This window comes from Larus michahellis, chromosome 6 (assembly GCF_964199755.1).
Source record: "Larus michahellis chromosome 6, bLarMic1.1, whole genome shotgun sequence".
Lineage (NCBI taxonomy): Eukaryota > Metazoa > Chordata > Aves > Charadriiformes > Laridae > Larus > Larus michahellis.
In genome coordinates, this window is record NC_133901.1 from 63870948 (window position 1) to 63892058 (window position 21111).

General features: G+C 44.1%; 2 protein-coding genes across 9 annotated transcripts in view; one reads left to right on the plus strand and one right to left on the minus strand.

The window, feature by feature from the left end:
* Positions 1 to 18243, plus strand: part of HABP2 (hyaluronan binding protein 2) — a 31320-nt gene extending 13077 nt beyond the window's left edge. The window contains exons 3-14 of one of the 5 annotated variants that reach the window (XR_012587509.1): positions 1326 to 1451; positions 2568 to 2678; positions 3134 to 3250; positions 3636 to 3755; positions 4775 to 4946; positions 5307 to 5401; positions 5530 to 5776; positions 6654 to 6796; positions 7153 to 7287; positions 8658 to 8935; positions 10151 to 10351; positions 11954 to 12314. Coding sequence is in view for 4 of the 5 variants with exons in the window: in XM_074590870.1 (XP_074446971.1) it covers positions 1326 to 1451; positions 2568 to 2678; positions 3134 to 3250; positions 3636 to 3755; positions 4775 to 4946; positions 5307 to 5401; positions 5530 to 5776; positions 6654 to 6796; positions 7153 to 7287; positions 8790 to 8935; positions 10151 to 10327 (1589 nt within the window). In the remaining variant the exon portion in view is untranslated. Of the gene's footprint in view, positions 1 to 1325; positions 1452 to 2567; positions 2679 to 3133; positions 3251 to 3635; positions 3756 to 4774; positions 4947 to 5306; positions 5402 to 5529; positions 5777 to 6653; positions 6797 to 7152; positions 7288 to 8638; positions 8936 to 10150; positions 10352 to 11953; positions 12315 to 18130 lie in introns of those variants that run through there. The other 4 variants (XM_074590870.1, XM_074590869.1, XM_074590871.1 and 1 more) reach the window with 4 other exon arrangements.
* Positions 11592 to 21111, minus strand: part of NRAP (nebulin related anchoring protein) — a 53065-nt gene continuing 43545 nt past the window's right edge. For all 4 annotated transcript variants that reach the window (XM_074590865.1, XM_074590867.1, XM_074590868.1 and 1 more), the window contains 8 exons: positions 19320 to 19631; positions 17283 to 17387; positions 16499 to 16597; positions 16278 to 16382; positions 14621 to 14728; positions 13669 to 13980; positions 13258 to 13410; positions 11592 to 12013 (listed from right to left, as the gene is read on the minus strand). In XM_074590865.1, coding sequence (XP_074446966.1) covers positions 11912 to 12013; positions 13258 to 13410; positions 13669 to 13980; positions 14621 to 14728; positions 16278 to 16382; positions 16499 to 16597; positions 17283 to 17387; positions 19320 to 19631 — 1296 coding nt within the window. In that variant the 3' untranslated portion in view covers positions 11592 to 11911. The remainder of the gene's footprint in view (positions 12014 to 13257; positions 13411 to 13668; positions 13981 to 14620; positions 14729 to 16277; positions 16383 to 16498; positions 16598 to 17282; positions 17388 to 19319; positions 19632 to 21111) is intronic.

Here is a 21111-nt window from a genome sequence, read left to right on the forward strand (position 1 = left end):
TTTTTTTGGTGAGAAACGAGAGTTGGCATGTAGGAAAAAAAAAAAAGAAAAAAAGACTGTTCTATTTTAATATGAAATATAAAACACCCATTGTACAAAAGTGGAATTTCTTTTTTTTTTTTTTTCCAGAAGCAAAGAAAGAATAAAGATAAAGGCTGCAAGCGAATGAATGAGGAGAGAAAACTAAGATAATGCAGTCGATAATCAGTTCAAGGCAGAGCATTATCCATGGGGCCATCGGTCCGGCCCTAGGGGAGAGCTTTTTAAAATGTCTCTGTACGTAGCTTAGCTTTGCTCATTACCATAGCTTGTCTTTGAAACACCAGCGTGGCTTCCACCGGCAGCAGCCGTACCTGTGCGAGGAGCTGCCAGCCCACTTTAATCAACCGGACCCCCCAAAACGTGGGCTGGCAAAGCTGCGGGTCCCGCGGGCGCCGGGCTGCGGGGAGGACGTTGGGTCTGCTGGGAGGCTGCAAGCCGGGCTGCGGCCAGGATGGGCTCTTCAGCACGTGTCCGCTGCCCCGGGCCCTCCGTCCTCCACAGGGCTTTTGTGGACAGGGAGCCACGTCGGTCTGCAGGTGCCTTGGGCCCTCGCTCCCCACCGAATTCCCTCCAAGTGGGTTTCTGCATCCCCGCACGCAGCAGGCACCCGCCTGCCAGTGAAGGTCGTGCCTCGCGCTGCAGCGGGTGATGCTGCTGGGGATCAAAGCAGCTGGACAAAGAAAACCTCTTCTTCTTGCAGGGATACAAATCTCCTTTTCTCACTGTGCCGGCAACAGCCATCAGCATCCCCGCTGGCTGTGGCACCGCACAGGGGGCTCACGCCCATGCCTGCAGAGCCCCCAGCCGTGTCCCCTCCAGGGTGTCCCGGTTGCCACTGCAGGAGCTGGCTGAGCCCTGCAGGAGGGGGACAAGGCGGATGTGGGGCCAGCGGTGCTCAGGGGTGGCCGTGTCAGGCACTGGGTGAGCTCTGCCCACGCCAAGGAAGAGCTGACCGGTACCTTTGATCCTCAATATGGTGTGAGCTCTGGACCCACTGACGTCCCACACGAGCTCAAGGAGAAAAGGATTGTCCATCCCAGGGAATAACTTCTTTCATACGAGGTGGTGGAAGCCCCATCCCTGGAAGTTTTCAAGGCCAGGCTGGACGGGGCTCTGAGCAACCTGATCTAATGGGAGATGTCCCTGCCCATGGAAAGGGGTTGGAACTAGATGATCTTTAAGGTCCCTTCCAACCCAAACCATTCTATGATTCTGATACCTTCTCCCCTTCTAGCACTTTTAATTCCTCTGTTCTTCCACCTTCTTCTCACCCCTCCCTGCAGACGAGGCTGACAACTACGAGTACTATGATGAGTACACGCAACCGGAGCAGGACCCCATCCTCCAGCAATCCTCAGAGGACCCTGACTGGTTTGAGGCATTTTTTGGCTACAGCGATACCGGAAAAGGTACCTCGGAGGGGTGGGCAGGGAGGCGAGGAAGGGGTAAAATCCCAACCCTGCGCTTGCAGCCTCGGCTGCCAGCCTGCTCTCGAAATGCCTGCATCAAAGGGACAAGTTAGGAGGATTGTTTGCAGTGTTCTCCTTTGTATTTCTCTTGTAAGGAGCCTGTGTTTTATCTCTGGGTTTCACAGGATGGATTCTGATCATGCAGAACATTTCTGATTGCTACTACAAAAAAGCACAGGCTTATTTGTCTATAGACACTGTAAGATGTAATTGCTGTTTTCATGGGATATATGTTCTGTATTTATGCTGGGAACCAAATGTAGAGCAGGTTTCCTTTTTTTTTTCTTTTTTTTTCTCAGTTGCAGAGTTGGTTTTTTTCATTTCTTTTCTTTTTCTGTTTTGCCAAACTTCTGGAGAGCAGGAAAGGATCCTTGAGATTGCTCAGGGAACACAAAAGGAGAGACAGGGAAGTTGCCTGTAACATCCCCCGGGGTTATCCCCTGGTGCAAAGAAAGCAGAGCTGGGATGTGGCGGCCCCCAACGCCAACCAATTGCTCCTGGCAGCCTGGAGTGGAGGGGGGAGGTTGAGCGTGGTGTGGGGAGCAGCACCCAAGTGACTCCTCGCGGCTGCCGGCTCCCTTGCAGCAATAGCCACCCCGGGGTATTATACAGTATAATGGTGGTGGGTGGCTTTTCCAGGGGAGATTTAGTGCCACGTTGCAACCAGGGCAATGCCAAACCCAGATCCCTCCACGCTAAATGCATGGAGGCAGATGCCCAGGGCCAGCTCTGGCTCTTAAGGCTGCTTCTGCCGCTGCCATAGAGGCAAACCTGGCCCGGAGCAAAGGAAGGGACCTGCCCCATTACAGCTCCATCGTGGACACGGCGAAGGGAGCTGAGGTGCTCCAGACCCAAAGCCGTGAGCTGTTGCAGCTTGCACTAGGCTCTGCAGCAATTCTGTGGCTGCTGAGCTGATGTGTAAATGCGGTACCTGTTACGTGGGCTGCTGCGGTCAGGCAGGCAGCCTCCCGCAGTCAGAAAACGCAAGGAGAAAAAGCAGGTGATGGAGGTGGAGAAGCTGAAAGTAAAACTGAAAGATGTCCGTCCTTACCCCAGCAGACCCCTGCTCGTCCAACCCCTGCAAGAACGACGGTAGGTGTGAAAACAGAGGAAGCAGCTTCAGCTGTCTCTGCCCTGAGCCATACGCTGGGACTACGTGCGAGAAAGGTAATGGCTCTGCCGCTAACTTATACTCCCTATTTTGGCAACTGATGTTACTGTTACAGCTCGGCCAGTGGAAGCAAACACAGGGATTTATAAACCCACTGTTGGCTGGGGTGAGGGTTTTGACAGCCCACCGCAGTCACGTTCACAGGTCTCAACTTAGCTCTCGCCCAGACCAAAGTCCCTCTGAAGTGGCATCCAGTAAAACAGACTTCAGGTGTGCAGAAAGTGCTCCCCCGTCCCCTGCCAGGTGAGCGGGGGTGAGCTGCTTGTTGGTCCGGCAGATTTTTTGCCACAGCCACTGTGAACAAGAAGGGAACTCCCACATCCACACCAGCCAGGTGAAAGCCTCCTCAGGGCGTTGGGAGAAAGCACTTCTCCCCACGACCCCTGCGAGGGCACGGCTCTCCTGTGCACACCGACACTGATGAAGCACCTCGTGCCTCTGTTTTCCACAGTGAAGGACGTGTGTCTGGAGAAGAGGTGCCGCAGGGGAGAATGCCTGATTACGTTAACCCCACCTTATTTCCAGTGCGTCTGCGATCACCCCTACAAACCACCTGACTGCCAACGAGGTGAGCGCGGCCCCATCAGAAAAGGCTCCCGCTTAGCGGGGCGCTGGGCGAACTGTGGTGGGAACGGCAGGGCGAGGTCACCTCACCGCAGATGGCCAGCACTGGGAGACTACACGCAGCCCACCACAGAGGGTGGTCCTGCCCTGGTCATCCAGCCCGAGTCTTCTATGGCTCCCACCTGTGGGGCTGGTCAGTGATGAGCCATGCTTGATTTACAGGGTGGTGGTTCACTCACTGGTGACACCCCCGGTGTTTTTCAAGAGTTCATAAGGACTTGAAGCCGACAAGCTAAGTGGGAGCTCTCATCACTTTCCATCGGGCATGCGAGTGGCTGTGTAGCGTTCAGCAGAGTGACAAGGCTCTTCTGTGTTTTCCACCTTGACAGCATCTTCACCGTGCAGACCAAACCCGTGCAAAAATGGAGGTATCTGCATACGGCACAGAATCAGATCAAAATTCACCTGCAAGTGCCCTGAAGCTTTCAGAGGGAGATTCTGTGAGATCGGTATGTCACAGCTCCAGGGGAGAGGGTAGGGGTGAAGCCTCCAGACAGCCAAGGGCTGCCCTCGCCCTGCAGTCAGACTGATTGATGCCGTCATCACACCAAGTACCTGACTGCGCCCAGGGCACCGACCTCCTCGGGGAGAGTGTCGGAGGAAGAGGCTGACTTCTGCAGCCACCACCAGCAAAAGCAGTTCCCATACTGATGTTTTCTGAATGTGCTTCAACAAGGCCCCACTGGTACATAATGAGGAAGCACAGGTTTCCCATAGGAGAAGGAATGTCAGGCTTTCCTTAAACACCCAAAAGCTGATGTAGTGAAGATTCATGTCCAGCTGCCTGTGACTTCCCAGGCTTGGGGGACAGCCACTTGACACATGGATGGATGGCCAAGGGCATGGGATCACCCCAGGCTGCATGGAGAGCCTTCTGCCTCTGCCGCACCACCGTGGGCACCACTCCCCACGCAGGTTTCCAAGGAGAACAGTTTCTTTCTTGTTTAAAAGTTGATTGTGCTTCGAACTCCATGTACCACTACGTGCTCCACATTTCAGTTGACTTTTCTTCCATTTCACTTACAGGTTAGGTTCACAACCCCACAACCTTCCTTTTGGCACACCCCTTGCCTGAGCATGATAGCGGCTCAGTGCCCACTTCTGTCTAATCCTGCCAATACCATTTGGCCTTGCCCAGGCCACTGATAGGAGAGGTTCTGCTTTAGCATTAAGACACCTCTTGGCTGCTAGGTCCTTACCATGCGAAGAGGTTTCAGTATTTGAAGTCAATCAAGCTTTAAACTGGACAGATGTTGGGACATGACCCTTATTTCTGGCCTATGTTGGATAAGGGGTACTTATTATATGTATTGACCCAGTATATTATTATATATAATATTATATGACCCAGTAGGTCCTTCTGATCCTCCATAAAATGAATGTAGGGCAAGGAAGGGAAGGAAAAGGAACCACTTTGGGCAAGAAACAACACAAAAGTCATTTTCATATCAGCATTGTCTTCCTACAGAACCGGATGATTGTTATGAAGAGGACTCCTCTACGTACAGAGGAAGAGTGAACCAAGCAGCGAATGGCAAGACCTGCCTGCACTGGAATTCCCATGTTCTCTTGAACCACCCGATTAATGCCTTTATGGAGGACGCTGACTCTTATGGCATTGGTGAACATAACTTCTGCAGGTAATATTTTGAAGAAGCAAATGTATAGGTCTGATCTCACATCTTTCTAGACACCGTCTGTCTAAAAAATACCAGGATGCTCAAGGTACGTTCCCTAAGTCATTGTACTGATGTGAGGCTCCCAGAAGCAGCCCTCCTTTCCCTGAATCAGTTCCTCATTTTTCTTAGGGTTAAGATAGGTACGGGGATAGTAAAATGGCAGAAGCCCCACTCCCTTCTCTCATTCATCTTCTTTGGCAAATCTTATGAAAGAGTATCTTTGGAAGTTTGGCTCTCATGTGGCAGCATGAGGCTGCTCCCCTAAGCATCCTGGAGATTTCCCCATTCGTGTGGGCTGATGCTCTCAACTTTTCCCTTCAGGAATCCCGATGAGGATGAAAAACCCTGGTGCTACATCAGAAAAAATCACAAAGTGGAATGGGACTTCTGTGACGTTTCACCCTGCTCAAGAACAGGTAAAGAATTAGAAGTGAGCTGTTTGGCAGCGTGTGGGGGGCCCAGAGCAGCAGGTGACCCCCGTTACTTAACTCCTGCTGTCTGCTATTATCTCGGCGTTATACATCTGCTGTCTCTTCCGACGCAGCTGAAGAGAGCCCATGGCCAACAGACAGCCCAACAGACTCACCTGGATCAAATGAAATGTTCAAAATATGCGGACAACCAGAAATTCAAAGAACGCTCTCGAGGATCTATGGTGGAGCCAAGACTACAGCTGGCAAACATCCCTGGATGGCATCTCTGCAGATAAAGACTTCAAAGAGGAGCAGACATTTCTGTGGTGGAGTGCTAATTAAAGCATGCTGGGTTCTTACTGCTGCGCACTGCATTGAGTAGGTGCATGCCCTATGCCTAGGGTAGATAAACCAGGATATAAAAATCAGGATGGCTATTAAAGATAGTTTGGAATCCCAATTATTTGCCATCCAAATGATTGCTGGGAATCGAATTGAAAGGAAAACATATATGTGAAAAATTGAGCACATACATGAAAATATACGTATACTTAAAATCGGTTCTTGCTGGAATAACAAATTAAACTTGCCCCCCACGCCCCTAAAATGAGCTAAAATAGTTGTTTGAGAGGAAAAGAGGAGGAATGTAACAAAGTTTTGCAATGTATGAAAGAAGGACTCCATGAAAACTTCTGGGGACCATAAGCAACATCACAATTATGATCTCCAGCATCACAATTATGATCTCCAGAACAGCCAGAATATGCCTTTCACTTTCAATTGTTTATGAGCCTGCTAGCTCAGAATATGACATTTCCTTCATTGAACAGGTTGGAAACCACTATCCTTGGAAATTAATAAGTTACACACCAGAGATCATTCCAGCACAGATGATTTTGAGCAGACCCAGAGAATGGCAAGCAATGGTACCGCCATGGCTCCAGGACTCGTCAGCACAGCCACAGAAACAGACTGTGTGCATGCTGCTACTCTGCCCCAAACTGCAAAGAAAAGAGTATTTGTGCAGCTTTATATCATTTTATTTCATGACTGCAACAAGTTAAGAGCACATGGATTGTCCAACACCACCGCTTCCCTGACTAAGCCTTCCTATAATGATCTTAGGGAATGTTTTGGCCATACTCCACAAGAGGAAGCAATATCTTGAGTTCTAGATACTAAAGATGCAGATTTTCACCACCGCTAATAGACAATGTCTGTATGTAATTTACTTTATTTTTCTTTTTTTCGGCAGACAACCAGCAGAAGATCTCCAAGTAGCCCTTGGAAAGCAGGACCTCAAGAAGAGAGAGCACCAAGAGCAAATATTTGATGTGGAGAAGATCATTGTGCATCACAAATACAGACAGAAGGACGGTGTCCCACACAACGACATCGGTAAATCCCTTTTGTTGAATATTCATGTGGCTCACCTCCAACTCTAGTTGTTTGAAGCGCCTCTCTCCAACGAAAATCAATGTAAAATTCCCATGGAGAATATATCCTGGAAATAATTAGGCCAAATTGTGGTTTAGAGACATTCGAATCTTTGGGATGTGAATTGTAATGAGTAGGAAGAAGTCCCTGGCTGGGGCGGGTGGAGGGGGGCAAAAAAATAGGGACCGGTCCAGCACGTAGTTCAAATAGCATATCAGGGATATGCAGCTTTGCAGAGGGGGTCACCGAGTGGTGATGGTGGTTAGGGATTAAAATCAGCTACAAATCCTTTCTGTTGTTGTTTATCTTCCCTCCAGCACTACTTAAACTGAAGCCGGTTGACGGTCAGTGTGCAGTGGAAACGAAGTATGTGAAAACAGCGTGTCTGCCTGATTTCGTCTTTCCCACTGGGACTGACTGCTTCATTTCGGGATGGGGCGCGACAGAGACAGGTATTTATGGGCTAGCTGGATTTTGCTGGGTACTTCTGCGGCAAGGTGGGCTTGTATGTTCTGTAGCAATTGCCAGACCCAAATGTGGACCTAGGCACTTAGTGAAACCAAGACATGGAATTCAAAGCTAAGGACGGCTAAACCGGGCTATGGAAATTACTCATTAGCAGAAATCTCCAACTGCTAGACCAACCAAACCTTTCAGAGTTCTGAAAAAGGCCACGACACATTTTTTTTTGCTTGCCATCTGACATACCATGTCATGGTTTCATCTGAAGCCAGAAACAGAAGCAAGACGGTATCAAGAGAGAGGCTATTGTATAGTTTGTGTGTTTCAAGACAGGACCAAGAAAGATGGGAACTTTCACATGGTTTTCCAGCCCATTGGGTCAGATAAAGCTTTTCAGAAGCAGCATCTGGATCTTCAGACGCGCTGAAAAATAAAAAAAAATCCAAAGCTTTTCAAGTTCAACCAGCTCTATCCAAAACCTTTCTTGCCCGCGGTAAATCCTAAGGGGAGAAATTACTATGCTTAAAAAAAGATAATGGCAATTTTCTGAAAAATGCATTGTCTCATGTTCTGATTGATGTGTTGCTGTAAAGCAGCAGAAGGAAAATGTGTCACGGAGGCTGCAGTAGGTGTCCTAGTGCTTTGTGACTGATACAGCCTGATACGATACGTAGGACCAAATTCTCCCTTCTGATGTAACTCTCATTGAAGTCCACAAGAGACAAGCGTGTTCATTTGATCAGAATGCACCAACAGAATTTAATGGACATTTTTTAAAAGTTCCAAATAAAAAGTCTCTCTTAAAAAGGGTACGGGGAATTTTTTTTTTTTTTCCCCCAACAAAGAATATCAAGTACCCTGTACGTGTTCAAACTAGATGGCTCCTCCTTTGAGCAGAGCTATTATTAGCATTTCAGGAAGTCACTGCAGAAATGGAATATTTCCTGAAACTCAAGCAGAACCAAACTTATAAACCACCTTTAATTATCTACAGATGTAATGCTTTGAAATTCTGGCTTTTGCCTTTAGATGTCAAGTTATGTCTTTAGATTCACTATAATTAATCATTGCCCTTAAATATTGTATGATTTTCAGTTTTCATCTGTTTCATTAGCCTGCGTGTTAAAACATCTAATGGCACCAGCCTGAGAAGTGCTGAGCAGCTCGAAGTCCCGTTGGGACCCGTGGGAGCTGCAGACAACCAGCACCTTTGAAAAGCAGGATTACCCGGGTAGAGCTGATCGGAACCAAACTCTTGACTTTGTTTTTGTTCAGGCAACAACTCAGGTGTCCTGAGCGAAGCTTCCACGCTCCAACTCTAACCCTTGTCATTTCCGACAGACACTTCTTTTCTTCCCAGGCTAGCCCATGCATCCCCCCTGCTCTTCCCCCTTCCCATCCAAATGGCAAGCGAGCTCCTATTTTGAACAAAGACAACCTGTAACAGGATTGGGAGGAAGGTGACTCCATTTTTTTGGTGCACATCCCGTAGATGAGCTCTCCCGTCAGCTGTTAGATGCCAATGTCAAGCTGATTTCGCAAACGAAATGCAACGCACCCAGAGCATATGATCACGTACTGGATGAAAGCATGTTTTGTGCAGGAAATCTTCGGAGACCTGGAGCTGATTCTTGTCAGGTCTGTTGCTTTTTCTGTATTTGAACACTAATTTTTTGTGTAATAGTCAGGCTGAGCAGAGTAATAGCTTTGGCAGGGTGCAGGGTGCTGCACGTGTATCTGTTTCTCCCACCAGTGTGTTTCAACAGCCATCGTCTTTCTTCAGTACAGTTTGAGACGTAGATCCCTAGGGCTGTTGTCATCACTGTCAGCCATGGGCAGATCTATGGAAGCTACAGACTAGCCTGGGAAGTTTAGTTTCTGAGGCAGTTTGTCGTCACAACCTGAAAACTTGTCTTTTTTCTCCCGGTTTTATTATGGCCTCTGCCATGAGCACCAATTCTAATCTGATTTTCACTATCAGAGTTAAGATTTGCAAGGAAAGTCAGGATTGATGGTTCTTTTCCTTACAGCTAGGGCAAACGTGAAGCAAGTTCATATTTAGACCATTGTAAGACAGGGAAGAGTTTGAACAATTATTCCTGAGGTGCTAACTACTACTGCAAGCGTACTTCACAATAGAAATCACCAATAAAACAAAAGACGAGACCAACCAGCTCAGAACAAAGTTATTTTGAGGGGTGTGGGAGAGATCAAGTGTTTTGATTTATGCCAAGAATCACATCTTTATCTTTCTGAGCTCAGGCTACAAATGCCTGGTACTTTCATGCCTGGGAAATTTCATGTGACTTTGTCAGATATACGTCACAGACTTGAACAAACAAAAACTTACACCCAAAAAGTTTAGTAGCATTTGACCTGGTTCCTGAACTGTAAGCCTACTCAGGAACTGAGCAGCATCCTATGGTACATTCAATAGGAAAAAAACATCACTACAGCTTCAAAGTCTTATGATGGGAGGGGAGCATTCCTATCTCTGTTTATCAGGGAGCGTAGTGATAGGATGAGGGTTTAAGCCTTTCAGTTTAACATTTTTAAACTGAAAAGGGGTAGATTTACATTGGATATTAGGAAGAAATTCTTTACTGTGAGGGTGGTGAGGCACTGGCACAGGTTGCCCAGAGAAGCTGTGGATGCCCCATCCCTGGAGGTGTTCAAGGCCAGGCTGGACGGGGCTTTGAGCAACCTGGTCTGGTGGGAGGTGTCCCTGCCCAGGGCAAGGGGGTGGAACTAGGTGATCTTTAAGGTCCCTTCCAACCCAAACCATTCTATGGTTCTATGATTTTGGTTAACATTTTTCTTCGTGTTTTGAACATGAGTGATTTTTCTCATCAGGGAGACTCCGGAGGCCCACTAACTTGTGTAGAAAATGGCTCCTACTATGTATACGGCCTTGTGAGCTGGGGTGAGGAGTGTGGGTTAAAAAACAAGCCAGGAGTTTACACCCAAGTGACAACATTTCTCAACTGGATTAAATCCAAAATTCGATCTGAGTCAAGGTCACTTCATTAGGAGACGGCTTTGGAATGACAAATGGTAAGCTTGAGATATTCACTTTTTTTTTTACATACTTTTATTTTTCAGCAAAAAACATTATTGATATTTTCTCATGGCCTACATGGTGCATCCTTCATCACCACCTTGAAAATAGCCTTAGAGCATTTGCTAGAATGTCAGTGACAGTTTTCCTGTTGGGGGCTTTGAAAAAGCCCATATTTTATAGGCAAAACAGGTCAGAAAGTAAAGCAACTCCAGTTCTTCCCCCAATCAATCAGAGCTGCAGTTGCCAATGGTTCCAGTTTTGCTTTTCAAGCCTCGAACAATCTGGAGGCTCAGCTGCTGCCACGCTTTCCCTCTTCCCCTCATGCCCCTGGCTAAGGTGTGTTTTTTCTGCACTCAAAGCTATTGGTGTGTGCTCCTAAAGCCAGTGCCGTTTTTCACATACATAAAAATCATCATGTGCGCACGTTTGTAAGACTGAAGCCATTGGAATTATCTGAGGAGCGAAGATCAGGCAGGAGAATTCTTTTTAAAAGCACTTCTGTGGGGCAAATAACCACAAATTCCACCAGTGATGCATGCCAGACTGAAAAAGCCCCCCAAAAATTCACTATTAGAATTATCCACTTTATTCCTGATTAGAAAATAATTACTTATTATGCTCCAGATCTACAATGGTATATAAGGCCTTAACTTCAATTCATACCAGTGAGACGTGGTGGGTATTAAATACCATTAAAAAATGTGTCTAAAGCTATTGGATAATTCTTGGGTTTTCACAAGCTTTGCAAGTTGAATTGTATATTTTCTTGCCCAATGATTCTGCAACCCTCTACAGAAATTTGAAAAACAGGGGACTGGTATTAAATCAGGATAAAAAGAACAGACGTGTTTGCGAAGAGTCAATTCATTAAAATAGTAATGTCCCTTTCGTCTGAACTCCAGGGTTTACAACCTTCTCTAAGCACCTACCTAATCTATCAATAGCTACCCCTAATGCCAAAATTTATAATAAACTAATTCTGACTTTTTGCTTTGGAAGATTTGAAAAAGACTGAAGAACTAATTGTGATCTGAATACCTCCTGTTAATCAAGAACAAATTCCCTGATGTCCACTAAGAGGCGTGCCCTTGGTCAGTCAATGATAACTTTGCTTCCACTGGCCTTTGTCTTGTTCATCCATTAGGCCACCTGAATCACGCTTTTGTGTTCTCTTAGGTCAATGGCGCCAATAATCCAGGAACATAAAAATCTATAAAGATTACAAGTATGGAATAAGATTCATTTGATTTATTCATTACAAATTACTTAAACTCTACCAATCAGGTTCATTCATCTGTAGTACAAAGCTGAGCCTGCCAGTCACCTAACTACTAATTTCATTTACAGCTTTAAATAAATATCAGATTCTGTAATACATACAGTGATAAAATATCCACACAAAAATAGAAAGGTGTTATAAATTGCAATGTTTATGTTGCTTTTTAAAACAAAAAGTTCTTAGATGCCATCTATTGTTCTTCCCAGAAAACTGGAAAAGCTACAGGATTTGCAGGACAATATAAAAATCTATTTGTGTTGTGTCACGTTTCTGTTCACTTCTGATACAGCTGCATTTTCCTTCTCTTGACTTGCAGAATTTCTGAAGCATCAGGGTTGACTGTGACCTGCTGAGATCCTTCCGTCTCCAATTGGTCCTGTTAAATCAAACCCAACTAAATTGTGAGGAGAGCCAGTGGACAGGAGAAGGTTTCAACAATTATTCTATAAACATATTTGTATATTAAAAATTACCTTCCCTGGCAAACAAAAGAGCAAAATCTGAATCACTGCTCTGCACTGAACAAATATCTACAATGGAAAAGCGCAAAAACCAGAGCTATCCATCTAAGTTAGATACTACACATACGGAATGTGTCAACTCCTAATTTCTAATTTGAGCCCTAAATAAAGAGCAAAACAGCAAACACCTGAGTTCCAGGTGGATTGCACACCTGTAGATTTCCCTGGGACCATCAGATCATTATCATATGTAGGACTTAAGAAGATATTGCCTGCAGTCCCCACTGCCTGCATTCCTCAACCACAGTTATAATTTATTTCCTGAGTAACTTTTCAGATGGAATGTAAATCATCGATATGTTCTGTTTTTCTTGGGCTGGCTTATTGTTTGACTTGTTGCCAAAGTTAAAACTTAAATGAAACAAGTATTTAAAGTGCAGAACCTCTCTTTTATTGTAACTTAATGCTTCCTAACTGTAGGGTCTACAAAGTCCCTGTCTGGATTTTTGCTCTCTTGTGCTGGGACACTGCAGACTGGGAGTCATCCCCATGGAGGCTGGGAGAAGGAAAACTTGGCAGATCCCAAGCTTGTAATTTCTTGCATCTTGGGCCGGACAGAGATGGAGGAGGCTGAAGCATTCCCCCTTTGGAAAAAGCCTCCCACAGTATTGGGGAGCCTCCCACGGCACACATTATGCTGTTAAGGGTCTACACTGAGCCGGTCAATACAGTTGCCAGCAGAGATTACACAGCAACACAGATGTCTCTTGCTGAAATTAGGAAAAGAGAAGGGGACTTGTACAGGGAGTCCCTTCCACATCTATTTCTGCTTTCCATGGAGGTACCAGGACACTTGGAGATCTGACAACACCCACAAGTTAAGGGAAACACATCCCATAGTATAAGTGAATTCTGTCCCATGGCACTTCCTAGTCCCTACAGGAATTTCTCAGCCATGAAGTACTGGATTCTCGTGAGAGGTTCCTTCAAATTAAGATGTACACAAAGCCACAAAGCATAACGAGGGAAGTATATATTTTCTGTTCAAATAATGGGGAGAACCGTAGGCTCCAGGGAGCACTCAAAAGCATTAAACAGGTGTGCCTGTCTCCCTTCTAGAGAGCAGAGCTGTTGGGACTTGTGAGAACAGTTTACTTACAACTCCAGGTCCATACTGAGCAGAAGCGCCCTGCAATCCCATTTCCCGTATGTACGCCAACTCAGCAGCTCTTCTTGCCATCTCGACTTTGTGAGAACCTGGGGGAGTCCAGCCAATGCCTCTGAGCCAGTTCAAGTCAGACTTGTATTTTACCTGAGAGAATGAAACATACACCAGTCGGTATTATTCTGTTTGGCTCTAATCAAACCACATGCCCATGGTATTCAGGAGAGAGCATATAAAGAGCAACAGAGTCCACGATAAACAAACTATTCATTTTCAGCAAACAGGCTGTAGTTCTTTCAAGAATGTGATATTGTTGATAGGTAAGATCTGCGAAGCACACTGCCACAGACAGCTGGACATTGACACAGACACACTGGAAGGACAGTATCGCTCAGCTATACGTACATCACTCTGCAGCTTGTAGGCCTGCTTTGCATGCTTCACGTTTAGCTGCTCAGGATCACAAGTGTATTGGTGCAAAGGCTGCCTGTAGTTAACATTGCTTGCAAGCTGCTGGCTTCTCTTAGCATGGAGGAATCCTGGCTGGTTGAGGTGACTCTGGAACTGTGCCATGTTTTGGGCATATCCACTCCTGTACTGGTTGTCACTCTGGAGTTTGCCCACTCTGAGGACATGCCTGATTTTGGGATCATCGTTTGCACTGAGGAATCCAATCTGCTGGCCTCTGTCTCTCAGGAAAGCTTCTCTGTATTTGTACTGCGGGAAGTGCAGAGGAAAATCTCATTTTCACATTCAGATTACCTCCAAATTCTGTTATGAAATAACTTACCCTCCCCTAGCTATCAATAATGCTTCCTGTAGTGCACAAAGACCAAGGGTTTGTTTGATACCAAACTACATCTCCTAATCTAACAAGACACTTTAGAAGAATGTCCTTTGTGCTAATTTTTAAAGGAGCAGAAACATTTAGGGAGCCCCAAATACTCATCTCTCAAAAGCAATCAGAGTCCTCTTATTGCTGCACTCTTGGGCACACCCAATACACAGCTCAAGCAATGAAGCTCCTCCATCTTCAGCCTTCTTGCCAGCTATGGTCCTCTGTGTTCAAAGGTGACCCACTTTATTCTAGACTATGCTTTAACTATTCATAGCCTAATACCTATTTTATTAAACTACATCATAATATGCTTCCTTCTCAAGGATAACTCTTTGAAGTGAAACAGAGCAGCCTGGTATTGGACATTAATCTTTGCACTTAACTGGCATTTGGTTTCACTGGGTCACCAATTTTCCAAACCAGAACAAGGTTCACTTACTTCAGAATTCACCCGTTTTTACAGGGTGGGGGTGACATGGGAAGAGGGTTGGGAAGTTTTTGAAACAGAACAATTCTTACATCACTAGCAATCTCTCTTGAAGCCTTTGCTGTCTGGAATGGGATGGCGTCAATCCTAAAATCATAGCCAGATGCCCTTGTCTGTTCCCAAGATGTTTTATAAAATTTCTGTGTTGAAAAGAAAAGAACAAAACAGTCATTTTCCCCTGCAGTTTCTTAAACGCAGTCCCATAACTGCAATAATAAATGTTTTATCCTACTGGGTTTATTTGTATCAAGAGTCATCAGTACCATCTCCAAGGTTTTGATCCAGTTCTACAGCACTTCAACTTCTTTTCTGTTCACCATAATGATAAAATGCCTCATCTGAACAGTGCCACCAGGGTTTCCTTTTGTACTTGAATGTGGTTGGTTTTGATGTGATTTAATTTCTATTAGAAACTGTGATGCATCAGTCACATCAATATTGCATTGATATTGCCCTTATTCTCTCTTTTGATGCATCCACTTGCAGTGTCTTGGGTTTCGTGGCATCATAATTTCAATACCAGTTATTTCAAGCTTTTCAAATGATCCCTGTCTCTATCCCCAGCCACATGTGGCTTCATTAACTCATATGGAATAACAGACAGTTCTAACATATTTAATGTGACTTTGAGGATGTGAAATACATTTACATCCTGAAGAGAAATTGCTCTAGATTTGGTTCTTCTCCCATTAGTAGCTTTCTTAAAATAGCTTCCAGTCTGCAGGTCCTGCTACGCAGCCGTGGTATTTTAGCTGACACTTTTGGCTGTCCCTTTCTGATTTTTTGTAAGACTTTGATTCACCCTTTCTAGGGTTTGTGACCATATGAAAATGAGCACAAAATCCACTTCACATTTCAAAAGATAATCTTCTGTTTCACTAGTGAATTTAGTGCTAGGTGGTGCTAAATTTGAAGTAAACGGAGATACCAGAAATCCTGCAAGACAGCCTGGGTAGAAGCAAAGCATTACTGTATGCCCTGCTAACAGGTCTAGGTCTGATCTTTCATTTGTGTGAAATCACCCTTCTGCCTTTTTACCTTTTTCCTCTATCACTTCAAAGAATATAAATCCTATTTTTTTCTTTCACCTACACAGTACGTATCACCAAACAAGGAACTCAAAGCTTCTTATAAACTAAGGTCACTCTGACCCTGCAGTTAAGGACAAGAGCTATTTAATCAGGGAACAGTAGATTAGGAATAGACTGAGTGCCTCTGTCTGGGATAATGTGGAAACAAAATGCCTTTGAACCAATTCCACTCACTGGTTCAGCCGCATCCAGGTTGATGACAACTGTGCCCAAAGGATCAGTTCAAGACAGTGTTGCAGTTTCATGAAGATAGATTATACAGTGAAGGAAAGAGGATCCTCCCTCCTCCCCTACACAAAAGTAGATTTAAATTTCTAACTAACCATACCTGGACTGAAGGACTGAAATCCTTAATAATAGCTGCCTGCCCTAGAAAGCAGAACCAATTCTCAAAAGAAAAATCAGCAATTTTTTCCTGATCCTCCAGCCCAAACCTAGCAACATGTTGGCTTGTCCACAGCCTTTGGCTTTTTCAGTTTTGGTCAGGCTCAGAGAACCTGGCTTCTACATATACATGAAAGTTTTTGACTCCCAAGCCAGTTTGTTTTCCTTTATGACAGCTACCAAGTCAACTCTCCAAAGTGAAAGGCTTACTTACATCACTGATGTGAAGTGCATTCTGGCGGGCTCGGATAAAATCTGGATGATCAGGAGGCAGGGTGTACCTGTGCCTGGCTTCAGGGTCTCCAGCCTTGTACAGTCTCTGTGGAGTCAAAAGTCATTGAATGTAACTGATACTGGAAGCAATGTCAAGATCAAGTCTTCTATGCATCACAGTACAACAAAAGTGAAGGTCACTTATAGTAAAATGAAACCTACGTCACTGCACTGGAGGTAGCTGGTTTTAGCATGAATCAGATCTGGAGAGTCAACCACGGCAGTGAACTTCAAACTTTCTGGCTTCTGACGGTACTTTATCTGAGGGGAGGAGGAGGCAACAAAAACAAACAAAGGAAAAAAAACACAGGATGTTTCTGTTAATGATATATCACGCTTCCAAGTGTGCGATAAGGAGAGAAAAACATAAAAGCCACCTTCCTAAAGCCACAGTATTAAAAATATACCGTTCTGCTTTAGTCTCAGTTGTTCTTTCAGCTAGGGAATAGGGATGCTGCTGTATCATTCTGTGGTGCCCAGGCACCAAAGTTCTTTTTTTGTGTGTGTGCAAGAAGGACTTCCCACTGAAAATTCACATGCAAAAAGCTTTCGAACACTACACTTTTGACAACTCATAATTTTGCTCCATTAATGCATGATACTGAGCAGGCAAATGCCCCTTCAGTGTGGTTGTCAATGCTGTATCCTTCTATATCACTTCCATAACCGCCTGCTTAGAATTTCATAATGGAGTTTACTGCATTTATTTATTGCTACATGTTTTGTTTATACTCTTGTGTTTCATTCGGAATGGAAAATATTCAGCAGGTGTCACACAGTGGACTTGCATCTCCCGTACTGCTTCCTGGTAACTTACACCTTGTATAAACAGGCTCCCACATCAAAAGGAAATGATAAGCTACATTCGTAAGTGTCATGTAACGAGGAGCCTTGATGGTAAACAATTCCTACAGACGTGCTATCCCATGAAAGATTTATCAGTTACCTCGCTGATGAGCTCTCCAGCCTTCTTTACACTTTCTATCTGCGGAGATCTCAGAGCCATCCAACCAACTCCTTTCATGAAGTTCAGGTCTGATTTATAGCGATGCTGTTAAAAATGAAAATCGTTAGCTATCAGTTTTGTATCCACAGCTATTACGGTTTTTTAAAAAGACTCCCTGATTCATATTAACATTTTGAGGCTTTTCATTTGCCATGCACATATCACGTCGTAAAGCCAAACTGTTTGCATTTGTTCATTCCACTAGGAATTAAATAATGTATCATATGCAAGTTACAAGAGAAGGCCCCACGAGTGAATTAGTATGACTCAAAGCAGTAAGTAATAACCTGTTTGTACTGGGCGTAAAAGAACCCCTTTTGAAATAATTTTCTGAGGTGAGTTCAAGTCAGGAATACTAATTATTTTATCTGGTGCATGCTTCCTCATTAACCCCATTTCTAGGAGGACCCATTACTCTTTCTTTACTCACATTAAAGGCTTGCTCTACCTCCTAATCCAGTAAAGAAAACAAGGCAGACCCAATAAAAAGTAAAAGCCAGCAAAGTTCCCCCAATCCCAACAATTCTGACTTCTCCTTCAGAGGGACAGTGGCTCACTGTGTGACTTTAATCCAATTATCCTTTTTTCAGAGTTTTTCTTTTTCTCCTATAAGCAAAAGGGCATAACAGCCAGCTAGCTCAAGCATGCTGTTTATTACTCTTACTAGATAGTGAGAGTATCGGACAAAACAACCTTCATCATTTCTCTGCATTCCAAACCTGCTGTGTCTAAAGGCAAAGAGCCAAGTGCTGAGGTTCTCACTCATCTCCTATCTTGTCCCTTTGCAGGCAAGCTCTGAAGCATGTGCTGTTAGGGTCCAAGGACTAAGTGTCTGGAAATGCCACTTTCCTATCATGCGAGCCACCATCACACATCAGTAAATAGTAAAAAATCCTGCTTGCCTGGATCTAACCACCTGTATGCCATCTGTTGTTAGCCATTACAGAAGAAAGCAGGAATGGGAGATGGAAGGGCAAAGAACTGCTATACTATCCCAAGAATATCCCAAAAAAGTTCTGGCAATGAAGAGTACACTTGGGATAGCAGATAGCAAGTACACTGAGTAAGAAAGGACACAAGCTCTCCGGTGCTCTGATTGCCACTCTGACTTTCATAGCTGTTAAGATCTGCTCACCAAATCTGACTAAACCCAACAAGTATCCCCATCACTCTGTCTCACAATAAAATTCAGCTCTCTAAAGACCTCTAAAGAGTTAGCATAACTTTCTGAATAAAGTTTTTCACTTCCTTGATGAATCATTCCATTTCTTTTTTTACAGAACAAAAGACACCAGAACTGAGGTTCCTGCTACAGAGCAGCTAATGACACTGGACCCTAAATTGTCAAAATACACCTACCTGCATCCATGCAGCTTTATACATGCGCTCAATATCTACATGTGTTTGAAAGCACATACAGACAATGGCTTGTCCCTGAACAAAGGTACTTGCTAAGGCAGAGTGAGCATGGATGTGGTTCACGCTGAGATTCCATCATTTCTGTCATCAAAGTTTGTCTGAACTTACATTTGCATAAGCAATTTTTGTGAACACATCTGGGGAACTGGTTATTTGATATGATCACTTCTGTTGGCAAAACGACCTTCTAACATATCCCAAATCAATCGCTGAGCATTTAACCTTCTGCTCAAAGCATTCTGCATGAAGAGCAGTGGCTCTCAAACCACTGACTAGCTGTGATCCAAAGAGCTGAAAGATGATTGCATGTATCCCTCAGCTCTCGAAGAAGTAACATGGACCACAGTGATTTTCCATCAGGTTCCTAACATGGGAACCTCTAATTCACATATATTCCATATGTCAGGAGCAATCTGGTATTTTGCTGCTACACATACATAAGTTTACAAATGGTCTTTCCAAAAACACTGCACAGTGTCAACATACAATTTGTATCAGTCACTCAAAGCTTTGTTATTGCTGAATTCAATTTGCCATTAACAGCAGGAAAGTCTTTACCTCGCTCTGTAGCATGTGGGCTTTTTTGGCCCACTTCATCTTCATGTCTTCCGGAAGTGCTGTAAATTCATGGAGTCTCTTTCTGTAATCCTGATCACTCGCTAAGGCCTGGGCTTTCCTGGCATGGACAAGATTCACCATGTCCATGGGCAGATGGTACTGAGACCACACTTCTTGGGTTCCCTTCTTATATTCCTGTTCACTCTGTAATTTGGCAGCGTGCAAGCAATGCAGCAACCTGGTGTCATCCAGAACACTTCTGGCACCAATGTGTTTTCCTCTCTCCATCACAAAGTTGTGTTTATATTTGTACTAAGAATAAGAAAGGGTAAAAGTGAAAAAGTGCCAAACTTAGACTGTCTGCTCTAGCTAACTAACTTACAATAAGTCACCGAAACATCTATGCTGTCTGTAAAAACAGCCAAGGTATGCAGCACTAGAAAGTAATTGTTTGAATCTCTCACTGCTCTCAAATTTTAATGCCACAGTAGCTGCAGCATTAAAGTTAAGTGTATCTCAATACGTTCTCTGAATATGCCCAAAGCATTGATCATGTTTAACCTCAGACCATGTTATTTTATTATCTCTCACAGAATTTTATTCCCATCACTAGGAATGAGAGCGTAAGAGAAACAAACAAAGACAGAAGAAAAAAAAAAATATCTATACGAAAGAGAAACATCATGCACTCTGTAGCCTTCAGATTTGCAAACGGCACCCAGCTATTTTAAAGAGTAAATTCAGTTTTCTTGGATCAATAACTATGTTGAGAAGCCTAAGATGGTGGTCTGAGCACGAGAATAAGCACCAGCAACCCCTCGTTCTCATCTTAGCTGGGACTACGGCTCTCCCTATGATCTTGCATTTATCCCCTCTGTGAAATAGTGATGATGATGATAATGATTATTTATACAGCATCAACAGGGTGCTTGGAACTTTAAAGGGAAGGCCTGGGCCCTGAAGAGTTCATAATGTAGTTGAAATGGGATAATAACACTTATCTGCCACACAAGAGAGTTGTGGGGATTAAATTACAGTAGCTAATGTTTATAAAGTGCTTCCAAGATGAAGGGCCAAATTCAGATCTGTTGTAAGTGGATGTAATTCTATTATGGACTTCTACCCTTTAGAGCAGATCTGAAGCTGTAACCAAAAGCACTCTGCAAAATACGGTTAAGTATACATTATAAATTACAGCTAGAAGTAGTTGCTTCATAAAATAAATACACATGAAATATATTCATATTTTATCACAGTAGAGATAAAATATGCAACTAAATACTACACAAAATGAAGTCTTTTTTTACTAAATTTAGCTTAATTGTCAGGTTTTCCTTGAATTTATTAAATTTCTTGTGAGAAGGGGATGAATTTAGGCTTTTCTGAAAAATGGTTACCACCACGTCTGAGCGTTTTGCAAACAACATGAGTAAGATTTGTATCCTCTATTTCAGAAATTAAGGGGACACACATTTACAGGAGCATCCACTGCTTTTCACTTTCTAACCAGACAGGCAGCTCCTGATTTTCAGAGATTCAAAGGATGCTCAGCTTCTTCTGACTTCATCTCAATTCAGGAGCACTAACCACTTCCAAAAGTCAGCTCAAAGCAGGATAGACGGAATTAGTGGGCACTCTATAATATGAGGAGCTGAAAGCCTGGAAAGAGGCAGAATCCCCCTGATTTGTCTGTCTGCAAATACTTTAATTCACTAGCTATTTCCCACTGGAAGATGTTTAACCGAGCTTGGTTCCCGATTAGCAGCGATTCTTCCTCTTCTTTCTTTTTTTA